The 22,567-nt window shown below is 45.4% G+C and overlaps 1 protein-coding gene across 1 annotated transcript in view; it reads left to right on the top strand.

Moving 5' to 3' along the window:
- The window catches only part of WDHD1 (WD repeat and HMG-box DNA binding protein 1), a 46,615-nt gene extending 24,534 nt beyond the window's left edge, over nucleotides 1-22,081 (top strand). The window contains exons 16-26 of the mRNA XM_063948392.1: nucleotides 2,603-2,759; nucleotides 3,195-3,309; nucleotides 3,904-4,035; nucleotides 4,407-4,630; nucleotides 10,649-10,791; nucleotides 11,300-11,356; nucleotides 11,437-11,480; nucleotides 17,822-17,986; nucleotides 18,755-18,876; nucleotides 20,634-20,769; nucleotides 21,190-22,081. Coding sequence (XP_063804462.1) covers nucleotides 2,603-2,759; nucleotides 3,195-3,309; nucleotides 3,904-4,035; nucleotides 4,407-4,630; nucleotides 10,649-10,791; nucleotides 11,300-11,356; nucleotides 11,437-11,480; nucleotides 17,822-17,986; nucleotides 18,755-18,876; nucleotides 20,634-20,769; nucleotides 21,190-21,381 — 1,487 coding nt within the window. The 3' untranslated portion in view covers nucleotides 21,382-22,081. The remainder of the gene's footprint in view (nucleotides 1-2,602; nucleotides 2,760-3,194; nucleotides 3,310-3,903; nucleotides 4,036-4,406; nucleotides 4,631-10,648; nucleotides 10,792-11,299; nucleotides 11,357-11,436; nucleotides 11,481-17,821; nucleotides 17,987-18,754; nucleotides 18,877-20,633; nucleotides 20,770-21,189) is intronic.
- Nucleotides 22,082-22,567: the final 486 nt, after the last annotated feature.

Below are 22,567 nucleotides of genomic sequence, written 5' to 3'. Positions count from 1 at the left end.
GAGCAATTTTATTGTTTTGGTACTTTGGATTAAAGTAACCCTGTTTATCTGAATTGTTTATAAGCCATCCTGCCTCCTTGAAGACGCTAAGAGACTGTTTTATTAAGCTTAAAAAATAAATAAAAAAAGAGGCCAATCCTTTAGACACGCCCGTTTTTTGATCATTGTTGCATTTTCAAGTGTCGTGGTCATTTAACTAGGAGGTTCCGCAGCAGGTCTCAGATATCTGCTACGGTCACTCTGTTTATGGTCGTAAAAGAAGTTCCCACAGCTGCCTGGCAGGACTGCAAACATACCCCATTAACCAAGAGCCACAAAGGTTATATATGCCTGTCGCTCGCTCTCCCTGCCTGGCGTGCTCTGTGGTGCTGAGTGTAATGTGTGGTGTGTGTGATCAGGTAGTACATGCCGGTCACTGGTAATGAGTGTAATGTGTGGTCTCTGTGATCAGGTAGTACATGCCGGTCACTGGTAATGAGTGTAATGTGTGGTGTGTGTGATCAGGTAGTACATGCCGGTCACTGGTAATGAGTGTAATGTGTGGTGTGTGTGATCAGGTAGTACATGCTGGTCACTGGTAATGAGTGTAATGTGTGGTGTGTGTGATCAGGTAGTACATGCCGGTCACTGGTAATGAGTGTAATGTGTGGTCTCTGTGATCAGGTAGTACATGCCGGTCACTGGTAATGTGTGGTCTCTGTGATCAGGTAGTACATGCTGGTCACTGGTAATGAGTGTAATGTGTGGTGTGTGTGATCAGGTAGTACATGCCGGTCACTGGTAATGAGTGTAATGTGTGGTCTCTGTGATCAGGTAGTACATGCCGGTCACTGGTAATGTGTGGTCTCTGTGATCAGGTAGTACATGCCGGTCACTGGTAATGAGTGTAATGTGTGGTCTCTGTGATCAGGTAGTACATGCCGGTCACTGGTAATGAGTGTAATGTGTGGTCTCTGTGATCAGGTAGTACATGCCGGTCACTGGTAATGAGTGTAATGTGTGGTCTCTGTGATCAGGTAGTACATGCCGGTCACTGGTAATGAGTGTAATGTGTGGTGTGTGTGATCAGGTAGTACATGCCGGTCACTGGTAATGAGTGTAATGTGTGGTCTCTGTGATCAGGTAGTACATGCCGGTCACTGGTAATGTGTGGTCTCTGTGATCAGGTAGTACATGCCGGTCACTGGTAATGAGTGTAATGTGTGGTCTCTGTGATCAGGTAGTACATGCCGGTCACTGGTAATGAGTGTAATGTGTGGTGTGTGTGATCAGGTAGTACATGCTGGTCACTGGTAATGAGTGTAATGTGTGGTGTGTGTGATCGGGTAGTACATGCCGGTCACTGGTAATGTGTGGTGTGTGTGATCAGGTAGTACATGCCGGTCACTGGTAATGTGTGGTGTGTGTGATCAGGTAGTACATGCCGGTCACTGGTAATGAGTGTAATGTGTGGTGTGTGATCAGGTAGTACATGCCGGTCACTGGTAATGTGTGGTCTCTGTGATCAGGTAGTACATGCTGGTCACTGGTAATGAGTGTAATGTGTGGTGTGTGTGACCAGGTAGTACATGCTGGTCACTGGTAATGAGTGTAATGTGTGGTGTGTGTGATCAGGTAGTACATGCCGGTCACTGGTAATGAGTGTAATGTGTAGTGGGGGTCATTCCGAGTTGTTCGCTCGCAAGCTGTTTTTTGCAGCATTGCACACGCTAAGCCGCCGCCTACTGGGAGTGAATCTTAGCTTCTTAAAATTGCGAACGAAAGATTCGCAATATTGCGAAAAGACATCTCTGTGCAGTTTCTGAGTAACTCGAAACTTACTCTGCCAGTGCGATCAGTTCAGTGCTTGTCGTTCCTGGTTTGACGTCACAAACACACCCAGCGTTCGCCCAGACACGCCTCCGTTTCTCCAGCCACTCCTGCGTTTTTCCCAGAAACGGTAGCGTTTTTTCACACACTCCCATAAAACGGCCAGTTTCCGCCCAGAAACACCCACTTCCTGTCAATCACACTCCGATCGCCTGAACGAAGAAAAAGCCGCGAGTAAAATACCTAACTGTATAGCAAATTTACTTGGCGCAGTCGCAGTGCGAACATTGCGCATGCGCACTAAGCGGAAAATCGCTGCGATGCGAAGAAATTTACAGCGCGAACAACTCGGAATGACCCCCAGTGTGTGGTCAGGTAGTACATGCCGGTCACTGGTAATGAGTGTAATGTGTAGTGTGTGGTCAGGTAGTACATGCTGGTCACTGGTAATGAGTGTAATGTGTGGTGTTTGTGATCAGGTAGTACATGCTGGTCACTGGTAATGAGTGTAATGTGTGGTGTCTGTGATCAGGTAGTACATGCTGGTCACTGGTAATGAGTGTAATGTGTGGTGTGTGTGATCAGGTAGTACATGCTGGTCACTGGTAATGAGTGTAATGTGTGGTGTGTGTGATCAGGTAGTACATGCTGGTCACTGGTAATGAGTGTAATGTGTGGTGTGTGTGATCAGGTAGTACATGCCGGTCACTGGTAATGAGTGTAATGTGTGGTCTCTCTGAATAGTTAGTACATGCTGGTCACTGTGGTGTGTCTTGTGCATCTCTTTGATCAGGTAGCCCGTGTTATGTAGATTCTGAAGGCGTGGTGCGGCTGCTGAACAGATCGCTGGGAGATACCTGGTCACCTGTAGGTAACACCCGGGATCACTGCAAGGGGAAGTCTGATCACTACTGGGTTGTGGGTGTCCATGAGAACCCGCAGCAGCTGAGGTTAGTAATCGGGCTTTGCAAGATGCAGCAAGGCCTTGCAGCTGAGTCATATATCCATCAGCAATGGTACAATTGAGTAGTTTGCTATTAGATGAAATGCATTGTATATTAAAGATGATTATTAAATAGAAAATGCACTTGCAATAGGGTCATTATACAGTATATGTTTGTATTATTTATATAATAAAATGTCTGCATGTGTATAATACTCTAGATAGTCTCCGTGCATGTACCTGTTATGTAAATTCATAATTCTTGTTGGTTGCAGTTTAGTTTGGGTGCAGTGCTGCCTTTCTGCCTGTAGATGGCGGTGCTCAGGCACAGAAAAGTTTCTCAGTAATGGCAGACAAGAGCGACTCTCCCAGACTGTGCTGCGCTTACAGATATAATAAGATTTCTGCTTCATTTACATTTTCTTCTCTTCTGCATTTGAAGGTGCATTCCTTGCAAAGGATCCAGGTTCCCCCCCACGCTACCCCGACCTGCGATGGCTATACTGCCCTTCAAGCTTCCTTACTGTCAAATCACAACTGAGAAGGGGCAGATGGAGGTATGGAATGAGTGTGTCCTCAGCAGTGGGGTGTACACACACACACACGCCTGGGGGAACCCAGCAAGATTAGTGACTGCTGGGATCTTTCCCAAGTCTGCAAAGCAGAAGAAGGGTCTATTTAGCACAGGTGTTTGTCCGTGCACCCAAGTAAATAACACTATTCCTTGTATGGGATGTACATGGGTACTGTAAGCGTCTGGAGTATACGCTACTTTCTCAGTATCTTGGTCTAATGGCTCACGAAGCAATGGCTAGTTCTGCAGGATCTCCATTCATAGTGGTGTTTAGCTAATCTTGTATCGGCAATAAACGTCTCTGTTGCTACGCTCCTGAACCATTGTGAGCGGCTCCTGTGTTTGTGTCATTTATGCAGCATTCGTTCCCCTTCAGCTTTGTGTGCTCCCGTTGAGATTATTACCTTTTCTCAGATGAGCTCAATGTGCAGGGCCTCTCCGATGAAATACAAGTTTGAATAACGGACCTAGTGCTGAGCGCGTTTTGTAAACCCTTGAACACGAAAAGTCGTCTACGGCGTGACCTGTCTTTTTCCGCTCTTCTCTGATACTTCCTCTCTTCTTCTTCCCTGCGCAGGAGCAATACTGGAGGTCTCACATCTTCACTAACCACTCTGACTACTTGTCCAAGAACGGGTACGAGTGTGATGAAAGTATTAAGATTGAGGCCCAAAAAGAGCAGCAGGAGCTGCTGATGAAGATGTTTGCGGTCAGTATAATTACGTCCGGTATAATATAAATCTGTATTACAGGAGGAGACGGACAGGGCTCACACAGGTTTACATAAAAGCTACAATGCATTGGCAGAACTTTTATTTTGCATTTGATTGGCTAGCTGAGTGCTCAGCAGGGTCCCGCAGTCGCCGTTACCCAGGGTTCTGTGCGGCTGCTCCATCCTCTCTGTAGCAGGACACGTTAGCGCTACGGCTGCATTGTGCTATTGTTGTACGGGGATTTAAGTACGGGGTTTCTTTGAAAGTGTCGGCTGTATGAGGGGGCACCGTGCTGGTCTGGGCAGTTTCTGGGTTGGCTCTGCACATGCACGCAGTCAGTCATCTTCTCTTTTTTTACCCTCTGCAGTTGTCCTGCAAACTGGAGCGTGAATTCCGCTGTATGGAGCTGGCCGAGCTGATGAATCACAACGTGATGAATCTGGCTATTAAGTACGCCTCGCGCTCTAAGAGGCTAATACTGGCCCAGCGGCTAGGAGAGCTGGTTCTGCAGAAGGCTGCAGAGTTGGCATCTGCCCAGCCACAGAGCGATGAGGAGGAGGAGGAAGATTTTCGCAGCAGGCTGAATGCTGGGTAAGTTTTCTAGCGTCTCCCAGCCCTATTATCAGTAATGGCCGTCATAGTGTCATTCAGTATTTACTAAGGCGGCATACAGGAATAAAGACTACTTTGCGATACAAGTTAATGATTGTTCGGTGGTCAGTGGTAAAGGTTTTAAGTACGTTACATGTGTAAAAAACTACTGCCAGGTATTCAGCTGCTGTGGAACTACACATCCCAGCATGTCCTGCCACAGTTTAAGCATTCCCTAACAGCAAATCTGTGACAGGTCATGCTGGGATGTGCAGTTCCACAGCAGCAGGTTGATTACCTGTTACCTGAGCGTATCATGGCTGTCAATACAAATGTAACCACAGCATAACTATAATCCGATATTCATGTTGCTTGAGATCAACATTAACCAAATAAAGGGGTTATAGTGCCGGCCGGATTTCTGGGTATGTCTGATAGCGCCTCTGCCTTTGGGTTGCCGACACGTGTCCCAGCCTACAGTAGTTGTGTGTCTGGCCAGCAGGATTTGGAAGATATTCTGCGCGGATCATCCTCTTACAAACCAGACAATTCCGAGAGATGTGCCGACGGTACACTCCTAACAATGGCCTCCCAGACCGCGACCGCTTACGTTATGCCTCGCACCCCAAAGAGGTAAGAGGAGTAATGCTCTATAGTGATTCCAGACAATGTGTGCGTACGGTACAGAATACCATATACTGAATGTCTACAGTCACAATGTTGACATAGACTGTCAACATGTAACATGTTGACATACAGAAATGCTCAGGACTGTACGTCGTTGTTGTGTGTGTCGACAGTCAAAATGTCACCATAGCATTTTAGTGGTAGTTTAGGCTAAAATAGTGAAAAATTATGTCGATATGTTCACTGCCAACATAATGATCGTGTTGATATAGCTGTATGTTGACATGTTACGCGCCAAAATTCTGTACATGTTAACATTCTGTCGACGCGCAGAACATGTCACCGTACCACCCCTACTTATACGTGCATGGTGAATATACGTTGCTTGGAGTTGAATCAGCCTCTTGCTGTGCAGAAGTTAGCTGGAAAGTCGCATTTAATAAAGTCATAAAATACACAGATTTAGTGTCTTCCTTACAGTTCTCCCTGTCTGGAAGTCTCCGGGAAGTAGCTTATCCCTCCAAGTAAAAGATCCGGCAGATGGAATTATTTTTTTATTGCAGTTTTAGAATTGGCTTATGGATAAGTTCTTCAAATGATGCAACTGAGATCAGAGATCACCATTGTCTGATAAACCCTTGTTATTCATACAAGTGTGATCTCCGATCTTCAGAACAGGGGGAGGAGAGAAGGATCTGTAAGAACGGACACCGTTTCTCATGTATACAATTTTATGTGAAATAGATGTGTAAAATTGGAACATTTTTGAATTTTTCTAAATAGTAGATATGAGCGGGTTCGGATTTACTCTGTTCTTAACGCCAGAATTATCGCAAGTTCTTTTTTTCCTGGATTTTTCTTATTGGCTAACCAAAACACGTGACGTCCGTGAGCCAATAAGGAGGTTTGAGTAAAACCGAACCCACTCATCTCTACTAAATAGGCTCTAAGGAGCCGCACGTTTCTGACTAATAAGTCCAGGCCTTAGTTTAAGTGAAACGTGTAGATATTATATGGTCGTTTAGCACTCTGTGTTTCCGGGCTTAAGCCCCGTCCCCCATTGGCGTCCGCTGTCGGTCACTGAGGGGGGTGGGCAGGGGAACAGCAGGAATGGAAGCCCATGTATAATAAAGAACTCCCTATAAGAGCCCGCATTAGTAAGTTGCCCCACAATGCTGAAAGGTGTGGATCCCATGGAAGTAACATAGTAACATAGTATCTGAGGTTGAAAAAAGACAATTGTCCATCGAGTTCAACCTATTTGTGGTCTCCTATACATGATGGTTTGACTAAAATTTCTGACTGATGCTGCTGTCAGCCATTGCATTTTATCCCTATTTATAGTAACTATAATGCATGACACTGCACTATACCCCTGGATATCCTTATCCATTAGGAATTTATCTAACCCTTACTTAAAGGTGTTGACAGATTCCGCCATTACAACTCCCTCGGGCAGGGAATTCCAAACACGTATTGTCCTTACCGTGAAAAAGCCTTTACGACGTATTGTGCGTAATCTCCTCTAACCTGAGCGAGTGTCCACGAGTCCTCTGTGAGAATTCCCCAAGCCAGGTGGCATTCTTAGGAGCCCCCCCCCCCCCCCCCCCCCCCCCCCATTATGCCATGTCCTGTAGAGGTCTCTCTGAAGTGCCCACATAGTTTGGGTGGCGTGGCTGCACAGGCAGCTTGGCTATGTGTGTGCAGAAGCAGCAGTGTGGAGGCTGTGAGAGTCCCTGGTGAGGAGAAGAATAAGGTGCACCCAGAGAGTCCCTCTTGGCTGGGACGTGCGGAAACCTCATGTGACAGTCTGTGTGTGAGGGGCTACAAACTCTGATCCTGTGGCACTGCTGGACGACTTGTGTGACGGGTTCAAATGGTCGACACAAGTTTTGTTTTCTCCTTCATCCATTAGGGGACACTGGAGAGCAGTTACAATGGGGATATAGTGGGCAGTAACTGGGAGCTGGCACTTTAAAACTCTAACACTATGTCCCCCCTCCAAGCCAGTCTTTTTAATTTTAATAAAAATGTAATTAAAATTAAATTTTACATTTTTGTTTTTTAATTTAGTCATCATTTACCTTTCACGTGGACTGCGATTGGGAATAAAAACCTGTGTTGAACGCAACGAGAAACCTTTGCACGAAGCGCGGTGAGCTAAGCGAGCCCACTAGAGTTCACAATTCCACTAATCATGGTTAAACGTACAAAAGGACTTTTAAAAAAAACTCATGTGTCGACCTTTTGTGGTGTCTGCCTTTTTATGTCAACCTTCTGCGTGCTGACCATATGGGGTCAACCTATTTTGCTAGAGCCAATGATCCACAGCTCACCAGACAATAGCTACTAAGAAGGTACATTGTTTGAATGAGATAGGAACATTAAGTGACCCCACCCCAAAACTGTAGCAGCTTCTTTCCATACTTTAGTTCTATAGGGATATATTCAATTGGCGTCGGATCCATTCCGACATGCATTTGTCGGAATGGATCCGACAACCCCTATTCAAATCTCATCTCAATTCGACTTTTTCAAGTCGAATTGAGATGAGGGACCCAGAGGAGGAGGAGGAGGAGGAGGGGGGGGGGGAGCCGCGGGCAGACCAGCAGGGTACGCGGTAGACGGAGGAGATCAGCGCTACAGTAGCGCTGCAGGAGGATGTCACACAGCCGCCCGACCTCACGGCAGTGTCCACCCGGCTCCAGCAAGCGTGATCTCACTTGCTGGAGCCGGGTGGAAGCTGCCGTGAGCGGCACGGCTGTGTGACATCCTGCTGTAGCGCTGATCTCCCCTGGCTGCCCGTGACGGTCTCCCTGCGGCTTTCCTGCTCTAATCCCTCATCTCAGTCCGACATGTTTTTATGTCGGACTGAGATGGTCGAATAAGGGGCCAAAACCTGTCTGTTTTGGCCCCGTTTTCGACACAAGCACGTGGATCGGCAGCTATTCCGCCGATCCACGTGCTTTTCGACAAGTCGAATTCATCGACTTGTCGAAAAATTTAGGGATATATTGAATAAGTCGAATCAGGATTCGACCTTAAAAAGTCGAAAACTGACGTCTTTTCGACAGACGGCAGTTTTCGACTTCAATTGAATATACCCCATAAACTGATATATAGGAAAGGTGACAGTGGGCACTGTTCTGTACCCTCTATGCATCAGGGAGATATACAGCGAGTTCGGATTATAAGGGAGGCATGGCTGTATCTGTGTCCTTTAGTGGGCAGAACATCCTCATGTATACAGGTCGTTTTACAGAATAAATGCTTGTCGTTTTTCATTTCAGTTCTTATAATTTCCCTCCCGGGTTCCGTGTGGCTGTAATTCTCCATCTTCCACGTGATCCTCGGTACAATTCGCAGGCATGCTTGATCAGATTAGGCCGTTTGCTTACTAAGAACACTTAATTCCACAAACAAGACGGCTGCCGCAGCCACTTCCATTACATATGCTGGATCTGTGGCTGTGTTTCTAGTAGATTGGGGATTAGAGATAATCTGTACTCCTCCAATGTAAGCGCAGACCATTCTATTGATCCCTGTCACGTCAGGATTGTCATCCTCTTCCCAGGTGTGTGTGAGTCTCTGGTCTTCGTGACGTTGTAAGTACAGGATCTACCTGACGTTGCCCATGATTTTATTCAGTTGAGTCTTTTCGCAATTAAAAACATTTTAAGGCTCTAAACAATTTTCTTTATCATTATTTTGTTTTTTTTGGACATGATAAATGATCAATGCTGACGCATACATGAATAATACATGTTGGAGAAGAGATGTGGGGTAGTCTTCAGTAAAAAATGGCTGCATGCGGCGAGCAACTTCTGAATGATCATGTCCTGAACTGCGTGATTTTGTCCATTTCAAGAGAGGGACAAGTCCGTCTTGCTCACCCTTTATGGAAACCCCCGCATTCATTTCATGGAACTGGTTCCTCCAAATGTGAGGGGAAAATAGATTGGTCAGAAATAAGCTTAGGTTGGAGAGATGCCGCAAAAACGCCACCGATGGGCGCAGAGCTAATGCAGAGGCTTCGGATGCAGCTCTCTGATCTTAGATGCTGACAGGAGATGTCTTTTTCCTTCAGACGCTGCCTGCAGCGTTACGCATTGTCATACGGCAGCTGTGTCCTTTCGCTGAGCACAAGCATCCATCTCTGAATTACCCCCTATATGTCCGTTCGGTGAAATATTTCATTATAATAGTAGTGGTATTATTTACATTTTTCCGGAACGCATGATTGCAATTTCCTGGTGTTATTGTTACTCCTATTATAGACATACAAAACAACTTTAAAAGTACTAAAGGTATCATATTCACTTCAAATCTTCAGTGCTGTTAAATATAGGCAGCGGAACATCAAAGACAAAATACAAAAAGTAAAATTAAATAAAGCATAATATAAAAATAAAATTTGTTGTTTCTTACACTGTCCATCTGTAACGCGTTTCACCGAAGTTTCAACTTCATCTGCCTGACCAGTGTAAAGGAGGTGGGGCATAGAACTAACAAGCTTGGAGTACACCTGCATTCTTTTAATTGTGCTATTCAAAATGTGACATCACTGATCTCTTTATCTGTATCAAACCTTTTGGAGCAAGTTGGTTAGCGTGCACAATGATCTCTGGGTAGGATTGCTCTTTCATAGCCAGCAATTTGCCATTAAAAATGTGCTTATTGAAGTTTAATGGATTTATACCCATTAGTTACCTCGTCATGCCAACGAATAATTGCATAAACTGTAATATGGTTAACTGCCCAAATGGCTAGAATGTATATTCGGTCTACAGCTAGCACATTACATAAAGCACTACACTAGCCTGTGCACGGACAGAGATTGTGTGTCACTTTGTGTTCCCAGAATAAAACTTTGTGCGCAAGCTATTGGCTTCACCAAAAAAAGCATTAGATGAGCCTGTATCTTTGCTGAATACCATCCTGCTGGAAACTTAATGGTCCTCCCACAGTGGTGGTGATGTCCTACATCGTCAAGTCATTGTGTTGTGAGATTGGGAGAAGTTTCTTGCACTCAATAATACAGGGGAGATAATTATGGGGAAGAGAAGGCATTTAAGGGAAACTGTACTGAATAAAAATAGTTCTTTTGTAGAAACTAGACAAAGGGGGGATTCAATTAGCCACAGTAATTTATCGCAGCTAATTGATCCCACGGGGGCTATCTAATTAACACCGAAAGCCCGGAGGCAGGTGACAAAAAATCTCTGATAACTGACCCATTTTTTTTTAGATTGCGGCTGCGAAAACACATGGATCTGGGACCTTATCCCGAATCCATATGTTTTCGCCCAGAAATGGGTCAATTTTTCGGGCAGAAAAACGGGCTACACTAGTATTTTTAATTTTAAACATAATACTGTGTTGTACTTCCAGATACAACAGGACTGCCACCGAGTGGGGACAACCAAAAGCAGTAGCACAGGAGGAGCAGGACGTGGATATGAATGGAGAGGGAGGCGATGAGGAAACGGAACAAGAGGAGCCTCCAGAAACCCCCAAACTGAGAGCAAAGACAGGTCTGTTCCAGGAGTCACGGCTGTGCTCCTCTGCAACTACCACTAAGTCTTCTGTAATGCTCTCTTCTGTAAGGTTAATCACTTGTCCAACAGTGGCGATCATATTTACATTTCCTCCACCCACCTGCTTTCATGTCTGACCTGTTATATCAAAGTCCAATTGTTTTGTATTAAAATTGACACATGATGAATGCTAGAATCGCTTATAAACTGTAATTTAGTACTTAAACATTAAGACGCATTGCTGATTCTGAGTCTGATGCGGACGCGGTGCGTCCCTTGCCCCGTTCGCGTCTGCATTTTTATGCTGATGTCACTACAGTCACTTATGTGGTGTACATCCGTGCGTCTGACTGTTGCGACTTAGGCTCCAGTATAAGGATGGTGGTTTGAGTTGTCTTCATTCCCGTTGGGTCTCAGCAGGCTGATTTGCTGCTATTGTAATTAGAAGCAATATGTTTATTGACCGTATTGCTGGTGTAATTGTATATCCCTCCTCTTTTCACAGCAATAACTTCTTCCAACAAGAATATCACATCGCCGGAACAGCCCGCTGTAATGTCTGGTAAGCGGTTTCTCTAGTAACACTCTTGGCCTTGTGTTCTCCACACAATGGATTTACCATTTCCTCTTCTCTCTCCTCAGGGGCAATTGTGTCCAGCAGCCAAGGCAGAGTCAACCCTTTCAAGGTGCTTTCTTTTGGTTTTAGGTTATGGGATACATGTTTTCTATATGTGTTGCGTTCGTGTAAATTCGAGTTTATAATGCATACTTTTGGCCATCGTAAACCTTATCCGAATGGTGTCAATTCATTCTGACAAGACCGTGGCATGATGGTCTCCTTGCTCACCTTGGGTCTCCTATGGTGGGTGCACGGTTGGAAAGGTTTCAAGACACCTGGACCGAAACCTCACCAGAAATCTGGATCAACAATATTACCCATGGATACAAAATAGAATTTCTGAACCAACCTCACAGTCTGTTCTTTACGACGGGCCTTCCTCGGTGCCCTCAGAAGGCAAAAGCATTAGACACGGCTATTCACAAGTTACTTTAGATGGAAGTAATTATGCCTGTCCTGACTTCTCAAAGAGGAACGGGATTTTATTCAAATCTTTTTGTAGTGGCAAAACCGGATGGGTCAGTCAGACCAATCCTCAATTTAAAGGCGTTAAATCAATTCCTGACTGTTTACAGATTTAAGATGGAATCGATACAGTCAGTCATTGCGAGCCTGGAGCAACAGGAGTTAATGGTACCTCCATGTCCAAATTTGGACCCCGCACCAAGCCTTTTTACGGTTTGCAGTGGGCAACACTCATTACCAGTTCAGAGCTCTACCGTTCGGCCTATCATCATCAGCCCCGAGGGTCTTCACAAAGATAATGGCAGTCATGGTAGCGAAATTGAGATCGTTAGGGATCACGATAATACCGTATCTGGACGACCTTATCAAGGCCCCCCTCAGGACCAGTTGATCTGGACGGTCTGATGACTCATCAGTTTGATTCGACACAGCTGGATCATGAATTTCAAAAAATCAATCTGCGACTGATGAACAGGATTCTATTCCTGAGCCTCATTTTAGATACGATTCAGGTGAAGGTGTTTCTCCCAGAAGACCAGATTCGAGACATCAAGGAAATGGTACGTCAGGTTCTACAGAACCAGATGGTCTCGCTGCATCTTTGTGTACGGCTTCTAGGAAAGATGGTGGCATCCTTCGAAGCGTTCCAATACAGCAGACTACATTCCAGACCTTTTCAGCTGTATCTGGTTGGTCAAGGGGCAGGCATGCATTTACTTCTTCACCGAAGGATTCGCCTGTCGCCCCAGGCCAGGAACTCGTTAATTTAGTGGTGGCCCACAGGAACCTAGCAGCGGGAAAGAGGTTTGGAATCTGGAATTGGGAAATTTTGACAACAGATGCCAGCATCAGGGGACGGGGAGCAGCAATGGACACCCATCAGTTTCAGGGAAGATGGTCCCCACAGGATACCAATCTCCCAATAAATGTGCTGGAGCTAAGAGCCATTTAGAATGCACTTCTTCTGGCGGAGGACCTAGTACGGGCTCAGCACGTGAGAGTGCAGTCTGGCAATGTGACGGCGACAGCATACATGAACAGTCAGGGAGGAACAAGAAGCCGCATGGCTTTAAAGGAGGCCACAAAGATTCTGTCTTGGACAGAAGAGCGCAACATAATCCTGTCGGCAGTCTTCATTGCAGGAGTGGAAAATTGGGAAGCAGACTACCTCAGTTGTCAGGATATGCATCCATGGGAGTGGTGTCTGCACCCCCAGGTGTTCGAGGCAATAGTACGACGATAGGGTCTACCGCAGATAGATCCAATGGCCTCTCGGAACAAACATCAGCTGCCAAGATATGTGGCCAGGACGCGGGATCCAGCAGCATTGGCGGTGGACGCACTGGTGATTCACTGAGCATACGAGCTAGTGTACATCTTCCCGCCGTTTCCCCTTTTACCAAGAGTGTTAAAAAAGGTCAAACGGGAAATTGGCCTCGCAGGAGTTGATACTCGCACCTGAGGGGACTCCTGGCGGAAGACCCTTGGAAACTGCCACAGAGGGGAGGACCTGTTGTCACAAGGCCCATTCCTTCACCGAGATCTGAACCATCTACGTTTGACGGCATGGTTCTTTAGACCAGGATACTAAGAGACAGAGGTACTGTATCCCGAAATCGGCTATTCCTACCATGTTAGCTGCAAGTAAGCCAGTCACTGCAGCACACTACTATAGAATCTGGAAGAAGTACATGGCCTGGTGCCAGTCTAAGGGTTGGAACCCCAGAGAGTTCTGCCTTACTAGGCTTTTGAGGTTTCTCCAAAATGGTTTGGATGGTGGTTTGAGATTGGGATCCTTGAAGGTCCAAGTCTCAGACCTCTCGATCCTTTTTCAGCTATGTCTGGCGTCCTTGCAGGAGGTCCAGACATTTTTGCAGGGAGTGTTGAGAATACAACCACCTTTTCGTCCTCCCATGGCCCCGTGGAATCTAAATTTGGTGTTAGAAATTTTGAGATCGTCAGTTTACGAACCTTTGGAAAAGGCAGATCTGAAATACTTGAGCTGGAAGGTAGCCCTACTCCTAGCTTTAGCATCAGCGAGGAGGGTATCAGAGTTAGGGGCTCTGTCGTGTAGAAGTCCTTTCCTAGCTTTTCATGAAGACAGAGCACAGTTTTTACCTAAGGTGGTTTCCGGTTTCCACATAAACCAACCGATTGTGGTCCCCTCCTTCCAGGGATTGGCAGACGGGGACTTGGCCTTGGATGTGGTCAGAGCCTTATGGGTATACGTACAGGCTACAAATTCCATTAGGAATTCAGACGCTTTGTTTGTCTTGTATGATGGTTCCAGGAAGGGCTGGCCGGCTTCGAAACAAACTTTGGCCAGATGGATACAACTAATCATAAAGCAGGCATATCACTTTATAGTGGTAAGAGTTCCATTTCGGGTAGGTGCTCATAGCACTAGATCAGTGGGTGCTTCTTGGGTTGTGGCTAGAGGAGCCTCCACTACCCAACTTTGCAGAGCTGCAACGTTCACTTGCATCTACAAGTTTGATACGTTTGCATCTAGAGATGAAAGGTTTGGACGGTTGGTTCTTCAGGCTTCGGACTGCACTCCCGCCCATGGGAGTATCTTTGGGACATCCCCAGCTGTCTGAGATCTCCAGTGTCCCCTAGTGGATGAAAGAGAAAAAGAGGATTTTGGTACTTAGCGATAAATCCATTTCTCTGAATCCACTCGGGGACACTGGACGCCCACCTCGGTGCTGTCAGCCTGCGTGTTCTTGTTAAATTTAGTTCCAACTGTTTGATTATTATGTTTATAGTTCCGGGTGGCTGGACGCGTTAATACGGTTGGTTCCTTCCCGTATGGCTCTGATTTTTCATATTACCTCTTCTCTCCGTCAGTTTTTCAAACTGGAGGGATTAGGGGTTGTGAATGGGGAGGAACCAGCTGTGCATAATTTTTTTTTATTATATTGTGCTACCTCCGGTCTGCATCCTTCACACCCCCAGCTGTCTGAGATCTCCAATGTCCCTGAGTAGATTCAGAGAAATGGATTTATCAGGAAGTACCAAAAATTCTCTTTTCTCTTACATCCTAGAGGATGCTGGGGTTCAATTTAGTACCATGGGGGTATAGACGGTTCCTTTGGGAGCAACAGGCACTTTAAAAGTTTAACAGTGTGGGCTGGCTCCTCCCTCTATGCCCCTCCTACCAGACTCAGTTTAGAAAATGTGCCCGGTGGAGCCGGTCACTGCTAGGGGAGCTCCATAGGAGTTTTCTTAGTTTTATTGTTTTCTAGAGTTTATTTTACAGGCAGGGTGCTGGCAACCGCCTCCCTGCTTCGTGGGACTTAGGGGGGGGGGGGGAGTAGTGTCCAACCCAGAGAGGTTAATGGCCACTATCTCCGCTGACAGGACACTGAGCTCCTGAGGGTGATGATCATTAGCCGCCCAAGGCGACCACTCCCTCCCGCAGCATGCCGCCTCCCCCTAATGGAGCCAGAAGAAAGAAGATTGGTGAATCTGACGCCCGCCAGTAAGCGGGTCCCCGGCGAGAATGGCGGCACAAGGGTTGGGAGCGCAGCTCTGGCAGGCTGCGCTCCAGAAGGCTCAGCGGCACACTGTACAGCGCTGTGAGGGGTGTCCTGGGCCAGCGCGATACCCTACACTTGTCAAACAAGCTTTCAAGGTCTAACCCACTGTTTGCTGCAAAAATTACCTCAGGCCAGTATAATCGCTCAGTGTGGGAAGACGTTACAGGGATTACTCAATTAGCAATTACTCATGCATCTAAGCCGCACACGCGCATGGTGTCGCAGCGAGAATTTATCCACAATGTGATTGTCAGGGAGCGTTTTGTGGGCGGCAATGGGGAGTGGCCACTCAGACACAGGAACGCCACGATCATGTTGGGGTGTGTCACAGCGTGCGACTGATTTCGTACGCAGTTGAAGTGGCTCTGACGTCTTGCTTCCAGCGGCCGTTCGGCGCGTCCGTAGGTCTGCTCAACAGAGCCATGCGTGACCGATGGTTGCGTCTTCGTGCACAGACAGATCTGAGATGCAGCAAGTGGGCGTCCCAGTCCAAATCCCGGTGGCTGCGTCATTTGTTGCATATACTGATGTGTGCAGGATCGCAGCTCCAACCGCATTGCGCCCATGTCTGAATCGAGTGCATCGTTCATACATATTGTAGACGGAGGAGGCTGCAATGATTTATGTACAGGAGGAATAGGATTTATTAGCCTGGGAAATGTCAGATGAAGAATGAGTCATGATATCAACTTGAAGAAATCTCATTTTGAAGCCTTCAGATGCGTCACACGATGATCTTGTCCGTAGATAAGTTTCCTATGGATGCAGCCGCTTGTCCGCTGTACTTAGGGGTTTTGCACGGGCACGGCTGCATCATCGCAGGAAATGCAGCAAATGAAATATATGGGCAGAGGTAATACACTGCCCACTACTAAGCAGTTATTGTTGAGAGACATTTATTCACCTAGAATGAAGACAAAGTGCAGAACAAATTGGATGTATTTCGTCATTCGGAAATAACTGAACATGGTTGATTTGAAAATATAGATGTATTATTCTATACTAGAATCAACAAAAAGTCCACGCGGACCGTGGCCACACATTTTGTGGCCAACACCTTTCTGCACTGAGTTCTTTTGGCCCAAATTCTTGAGAGCTTGGAGTGTTACTGAACTCCATTCATACTCCAATTATTTTTTTGCTTCTCCCAGCACTTGGGCAGTCCACTCCAGTTGCCCGCAATTCCCCCTTCCTGACCTGGCCATAAGCTGGAATCATGACTACAGTAGCAGTTGTTTGTAAAACGATTTTGTGGTGCTGCGGCCACAGCATGCAGTATAAGGGATGGAAGAGAGCCGCTGTAGCAAAACCGTCTCCTACTCAGTCTGCTGTATATAAGAATCTGAGTGCTCAATAAGTGCACCGGACCAGAGAGCATCTGCCAGCAGGAAGAGACTGTGGTCTTACCATGAGGTGGGAGAATCTGTGCTTAGAAAGCTCAGTTATGTTTCCTACTGGTTATAGTATGTATGAAGTATTGCATACACTGCACTTTGTATGAAGCAGACTAAATAGCTGATTTTGCCATCTTCATGACTGAAAACACTCCAGATGTTTGGAAAAAACCCCTTCTAAAAATCCTCCATTTACCCCTGCAGCTGTCTCTATTTTTTAACATGGCAAATTGAGGTATTAGGTGCTTTGCTTCCATTGTGTAATCCCATCCTTCTGTGCGCGTTACAGAGCTGTGTGTGTCTTTTCCTTTGCCTGTTTGTTGACCCCCAGGCTGCGTCCCAAGGGATGTCATAGCACACCCACGTGACGTGAGAGAGACCTGCCCCTCCCTGTGCCGCACTCCTGGGCTCTGTAGCAACAAATCCACCTGTTCTGCAGCCCTCAATGCTTCTTTACAGCTTAAGTAAAATTAAAATGTCTTTAAAATTTGTGTGGTCCTGGCCCAGATGGCTCGTCGACGATCTACTGCAAAAAGTTTCGGAAATGTATTTAATAGAAGGGGAATCTCATTGGGAATTTCAATAAGCGGCTAAATCCTTAGCAGTCTAGTATGGCTCACGTGGAATGACCCCTGATGCAGTAACCCTGTAGGGATTGAAGAGTTCCAGTGAGGCTTGACGCGTTTCGGGGGCAGCCCTTCTGCTTCATCAGTGAAAGTCTTCCATTAAAACAGGGAAATATCTCTGGGACTATTCCTGCGTCAAAATTTATCTCTGATGTCTTTTAATAGGACTTTTTACTTCTCACATGTCCTCTCATTCATTCTCTATGCCTTCTGCCTTGGGGCTGTGCTAGTCCAGTAACTGCAAGCTTCTTGGCTGGAAGAAGAGCTCGGTCATGATTCAGTCTCTTCCTGTTGTGTAACGGTGCATATTAATATATAATTATTTTAGTCACTTCTGCAGCATTTCTTAGAATATTTATACTACTTTCTGTACATCACAAGGTATCTGCAAGTCAGAAAAGCCCGGCCCTGGCTGGAAACTCCACTCGCATCCTAGATAACATGAGTAAGCTGCCCAAGAAACCACCGGTAGCTGTAAAGCAGACTGCGAACAAGTCAGATTCTGTGGTCATAAAGCCGCTCGCCCCACGGGCGAAGCCTAAGAAGGTAATTTGCATAGAACTGTTCTGTTCTTTAGATTTGCCGTCTTCCAACATGTTCTAGAGCTAGGAACGTAAACAAGTATAGTAAATGCCATATACACAAGTGTTCTCCATACACGTGATCTGTACAGACTTACAGCTTGGTCCGAGCTGCCGTAATGTCTTGTCATTGTGCGCAAACGTACAGACCGTGCTGTAAGCTGGGCTCCCAGCGTCCTCCATTAATGAGAAAGTCTCTGTGTTTTCCAACCAAAATCTTTTACAATACTTATTCTTCCCCCCCTTTAAACTACGGAGAGACCCACCTGGCAAGTATTTTTATGTAAACTAGAAGTGTGGTGTTAATTTTTATAAACTTCCGACCATACAGTTCCTGTGTTATTCAAAAATAGGATCTTGCTGCAGCTAAATGAAGTAAAAATGTCTGCCGTTTATAGGTCAGAGTCGGTGGCTAAGGGCATGTACACCCTCAGAAATATGACCAGGTGCAATGAGCAACTAAGCAGATAGAGCTCTTTTGACGCTTTTAATAAGCTATTTAGAGAGATATATGTATATATTGTGTCCAGTCCTTTTTTTTTTTTTAAATAATCTCTACCCTGCAAAATGGTGAATGTGGCCATTTATTGCAGCAGGGACCTGAGCTAATCTGGTAATCGGTTATATTTGTCCCCAGCCTAGAAGCAGAAAATTATTTGTGGGCCAGTTACTATGTGCTCAGTAATTTAATTGTAGGAAATCAAACCCCAAGGTATCTTCTTTCTATTTTTAGGGCCAGGCAACATTATTCCAAAATGTCCAACCTAAAGCCACCGTGAAACAGACGCAGGATAAAGAGAGAACTATTCCGGCTTCATCTCCGAGCTCAGCCCCGGAGAGCGCAGAGCCAAAAAGGTTGGTTGATCCCACTCCCTGCCAGATCTCCATTCTAATGTCCTTTTTATTTACTCCCCTGTGTTGCTGGTGGTTTCACGCTTGTTCTGTTGTGTGTTATTTTTATATCAGTGTTGTGTTGCACCACTCCTGCGACCTGTACCACTCTCCCACCCTCTACTGTTATACATCTAATATTATATGCAGCAGTTTCCTGGCCATCGCCCCTGCAAATCTGTGTATGCAATAACATGCTGTCTTTCAAGGTGAATCCTCTTTACCCATTGGCTGAGCAGCTCCCTCCCCTATAGGACCCTCCTCCTAACCTTTGTCTGATTAAGCTGCTACCTGTTTTTCCTGTTCATTGTGTGTATGCAGGCAACCTATAGATAATGCATATAATAATACTCCATCCAATGCTCTATCGTACGCGTGACTGTAATCTTTAACTTTTTATATAGATGTGTTTATGGTAGGATGCACTTTATTCTCCAAGCTTTCATGAAATCCTCCAGGGATAAGGCTTCATCATGAAGTATCTCTGCGATGACTTGGTCATTTTTTGAGACTCTTACATAATAGGAAAGTAACCTAAGACAGCCTTAAGGGAACACTCGTAGCGGTGCCTGTCCACTTTCTAAAGCTAAATGTGTGTCTGTCCCAGACACAAGACTTCTGTTCATAAACAATTTGTACGCACCCTAATTCGGAGCAGATTTTGGCCTGGCACTCAACATGTGTAACGGATAAATGTAATTTGAACACTCTGCGGCTTGACATTAATATAATGGGCAGTGGAGACATGAAAGGACTAGAGACGGGGCTTCATATGTGTACAATGTTGCATCACTGTTGTGTTTGTCAGTGAATTATCTCTGCAGCTGAAGGGACAAAAATAAACTGGAAATTTATAATTTCATCTTCTCTGTCCTCGGTGCATTGTTTTCCCATAGAACCCCAGTTGGCTTCTAATTCTCTAAATCAGAGGTTCTCAAACTCGGTCCTCAGGACCCCACACAGTGCATGTTTTGCAGGTAACCCAGCAGGTGCACAGGTGTATTAATTACTCACTGACACATTTTAAAAGGTCCACAGGTGGAGCTAATTATTTCACTTGCGATTCTGTGAGGAGACCTGCAAAACATGCACTGTGTGGGGTCCCGAGGACCGAGTTTGAGAACCTCTGCTCTAAATGAATCTGGGGGAGATGTGTCAACCCTTGGAGAGAGATAAAGTACCAACCAATCAGCTCCTGGCATTTTTCAAACACAGCTTGTAACGTGGCAGTTAGGAGCTGATCGGTTAGTACGTTATCTCTCTCCAAGGGTTGATAACTATCCTCCCATATGTTAAGTATTAATAGGTCTATTTACTAAGCCTTAGAAGCTGATTGGCTGGTGCTTTACCTCCATCCAACTGCCACGTCACAGGCTGGATTTGAAAAATGACAGTTGGGAGCTGATTAGCTGGAACTTTATCTCAGTTCCCTTTATCTCCATCCAAGGCTTAATAAATAGAACTCTTAAGGGGGAGATTCAAATGTTTGAAAAGTCAGTTGGGAGTCTGTTTTTTTCCTATCTAATAGACGGGAAAAAATAGACACCCAACCGACTTTTCAAACATTTGAATCTCCCCCTAAGTGTATTTGTCAGTACTAATCTAGCCATATTCTCATTAAAAATATACGCGAGTGCTTCTGGTGAAAAGTCTCCTATTGCACAGGATGTATATATAGTGTGCGTGTAAGGGGTTGGTAATGCTTTTACGTTTCTTTGCAGACCCAAAACCGGCTTCCAGCTTTGGTTGGATGAGAATCGGAAGAGTATATTGTCTGAGAACTCTGAGCTTGAGGAGTCTGAAATTATCAAGGAGGGGATGAGCCGATTCAGGGCACTAACTAACGAGGAGAGGATGGTAAGTGGAGCTATTCCAGTGTATGGTGGACCGTTGACTGCACAAGTAAGGTCAGGTATTGAACTTACACCATAGAATGTGACGGCAGATAAGAACAGCTTGGCCCATCTAGTCTGCCCGCATACACACACACACTAGGTTAATTTTTGTATATTTTTGGAATGTGGGAGGAAACAAACGTAAGCACAGGGAGAATATACAAACTCCACACAGGGCAGTGGTGGGAATCGAACCCATAACCTCACTGCTGTGAGGCAGTAATGCTAACCATTACACCACCCGTGCTCCCTTCTGTTATATCACGGCGGGGAAAAAGCCCAGTATATAAATATCAGTCGGATATTTTGAAGTGTAAACGATCTCGGATCCAGGGAGGGTGTAATAATGAAATAAAAAATAGAATTTAATTTCTCTTATTAGACGTGGACAGAAAATGCCAAAGGTGATGATTCCACAGACACAAAGAAGAGGAAACGGGACGAGCCGGAGAATGGGAAGGCCGCGGAAAGTCCAGAGGGAGAGACACAGGAGGCCGCCACTTTGGGCAAGAAACACAAGCCTTTAGAGTCCACCAATAGCAAGCTGTCTGCGTTTGCATTTAAGAAGGACTAAGATGTCTTGTAAGAACGATTGTCCTGTCTGTTTACGTGAGAGCGGAATTGTGGTGGAACTTTGTCTTCAGTCTGTAGAAGATTCCGTCTGTTCTTCACATCCTGTTCACATACCTTAAACAATGGATGTGTTTCATGGATTCAGTTAGCAAGCTCCGTAAGGACTTAGATGTGTAAGTCATCCCATGCAGCGGGATTGCTGACGGGTCAGAGGCAGAATTAACCCACTAAAACCATTTGAGAAACCGCTACCAAATTTCTGCCTGGTCACAGCATACTTGACGATGGCTGCTAAGGCCGTAGCCACTGAATTACTGCATCACAGCGGCGGGGTTACTAGCATGCGAGTTAGATGGTGCAACCTGTGTAATAGTAAATGACTGCAGTACAATTGTATTGTAAGTATTGGTATAATCAGATGTTCAGCGGTCTTATCCTAATGGTATTTCACAGATAATGCAAAGCACCAGGATAGCTGTGCGCTTGTCCTGTGACAGCACGGTGACATCATCACACAAGTGTATTGGTAAATGCAACAATACTGCATTTATCTGTTCACTATTCAATGTGAAACTTCATGTATTTCCTTTTGTTGTGTAATCTGGTTTTTATGTATTTGTTCGGCTTATTGTACATGGATTTTGAAGCATAATTGTTAAAGAAAAGTTTAAATGTGTTGTAAATAAAGATTTGTACAATGACTTGTATAGATGCATAGAGAACACTAGATATATTTGGTTTAATGTGCGTTCTATTTTAGTAAGGTCTAATTATGCACCACCCAGGACAATTCTATCTCCTTTTCTTGGTGATAATTGCAATAGCGTCAACCACAGAGAGAATCTTCTCCAGGATAGTCGGATTGGGAGAGTAAGTGTACACCGATTACCACCCGCTTTGCTCCTGGGAGTGATTGCAATTCACAGATACACTTAATAGAGAGCCAATAGTCCAGTGTTTCCCAAACTTTGTCCTTAAGGCAGTGGTTCCCAAACATTTTACAAGCACGGCGCCCTAGAGCATCAGAATTGTTTTCACGGCACCCCTAGGTCAAAGGTTTCTTATTGATAAATTAAGAAAGAAATATTAAATTAAGTAAATTGTGCTTATATGTCACCCTTAGGGTCAATTGTGTGTGTTGAGGGACAGGATTTGCCTCTGTTTGTCCAAACATGTTATGATTGGCA

Source organism: Pseudophryne corroboree, chromosome 12 (assembly GCF_028390025.1).
Source record: "Pseudophryne corroboree isolate aPseCor3 chromosome 12, aPseCor3.hap2, whole genome shotgun sequence".
Taxonomy (NCBI): domain Eukaryota; kingdom Metazoa; phylum Chordata; class Amphibia; order Anura; family Myobatrachidae; genus Pseudophryne; species Pseudophryne corroboree.
Note: the sequence above shows the minus strand (reverse complement) of the source record. Positions and strands in the feature narration are given on the sequence as shown.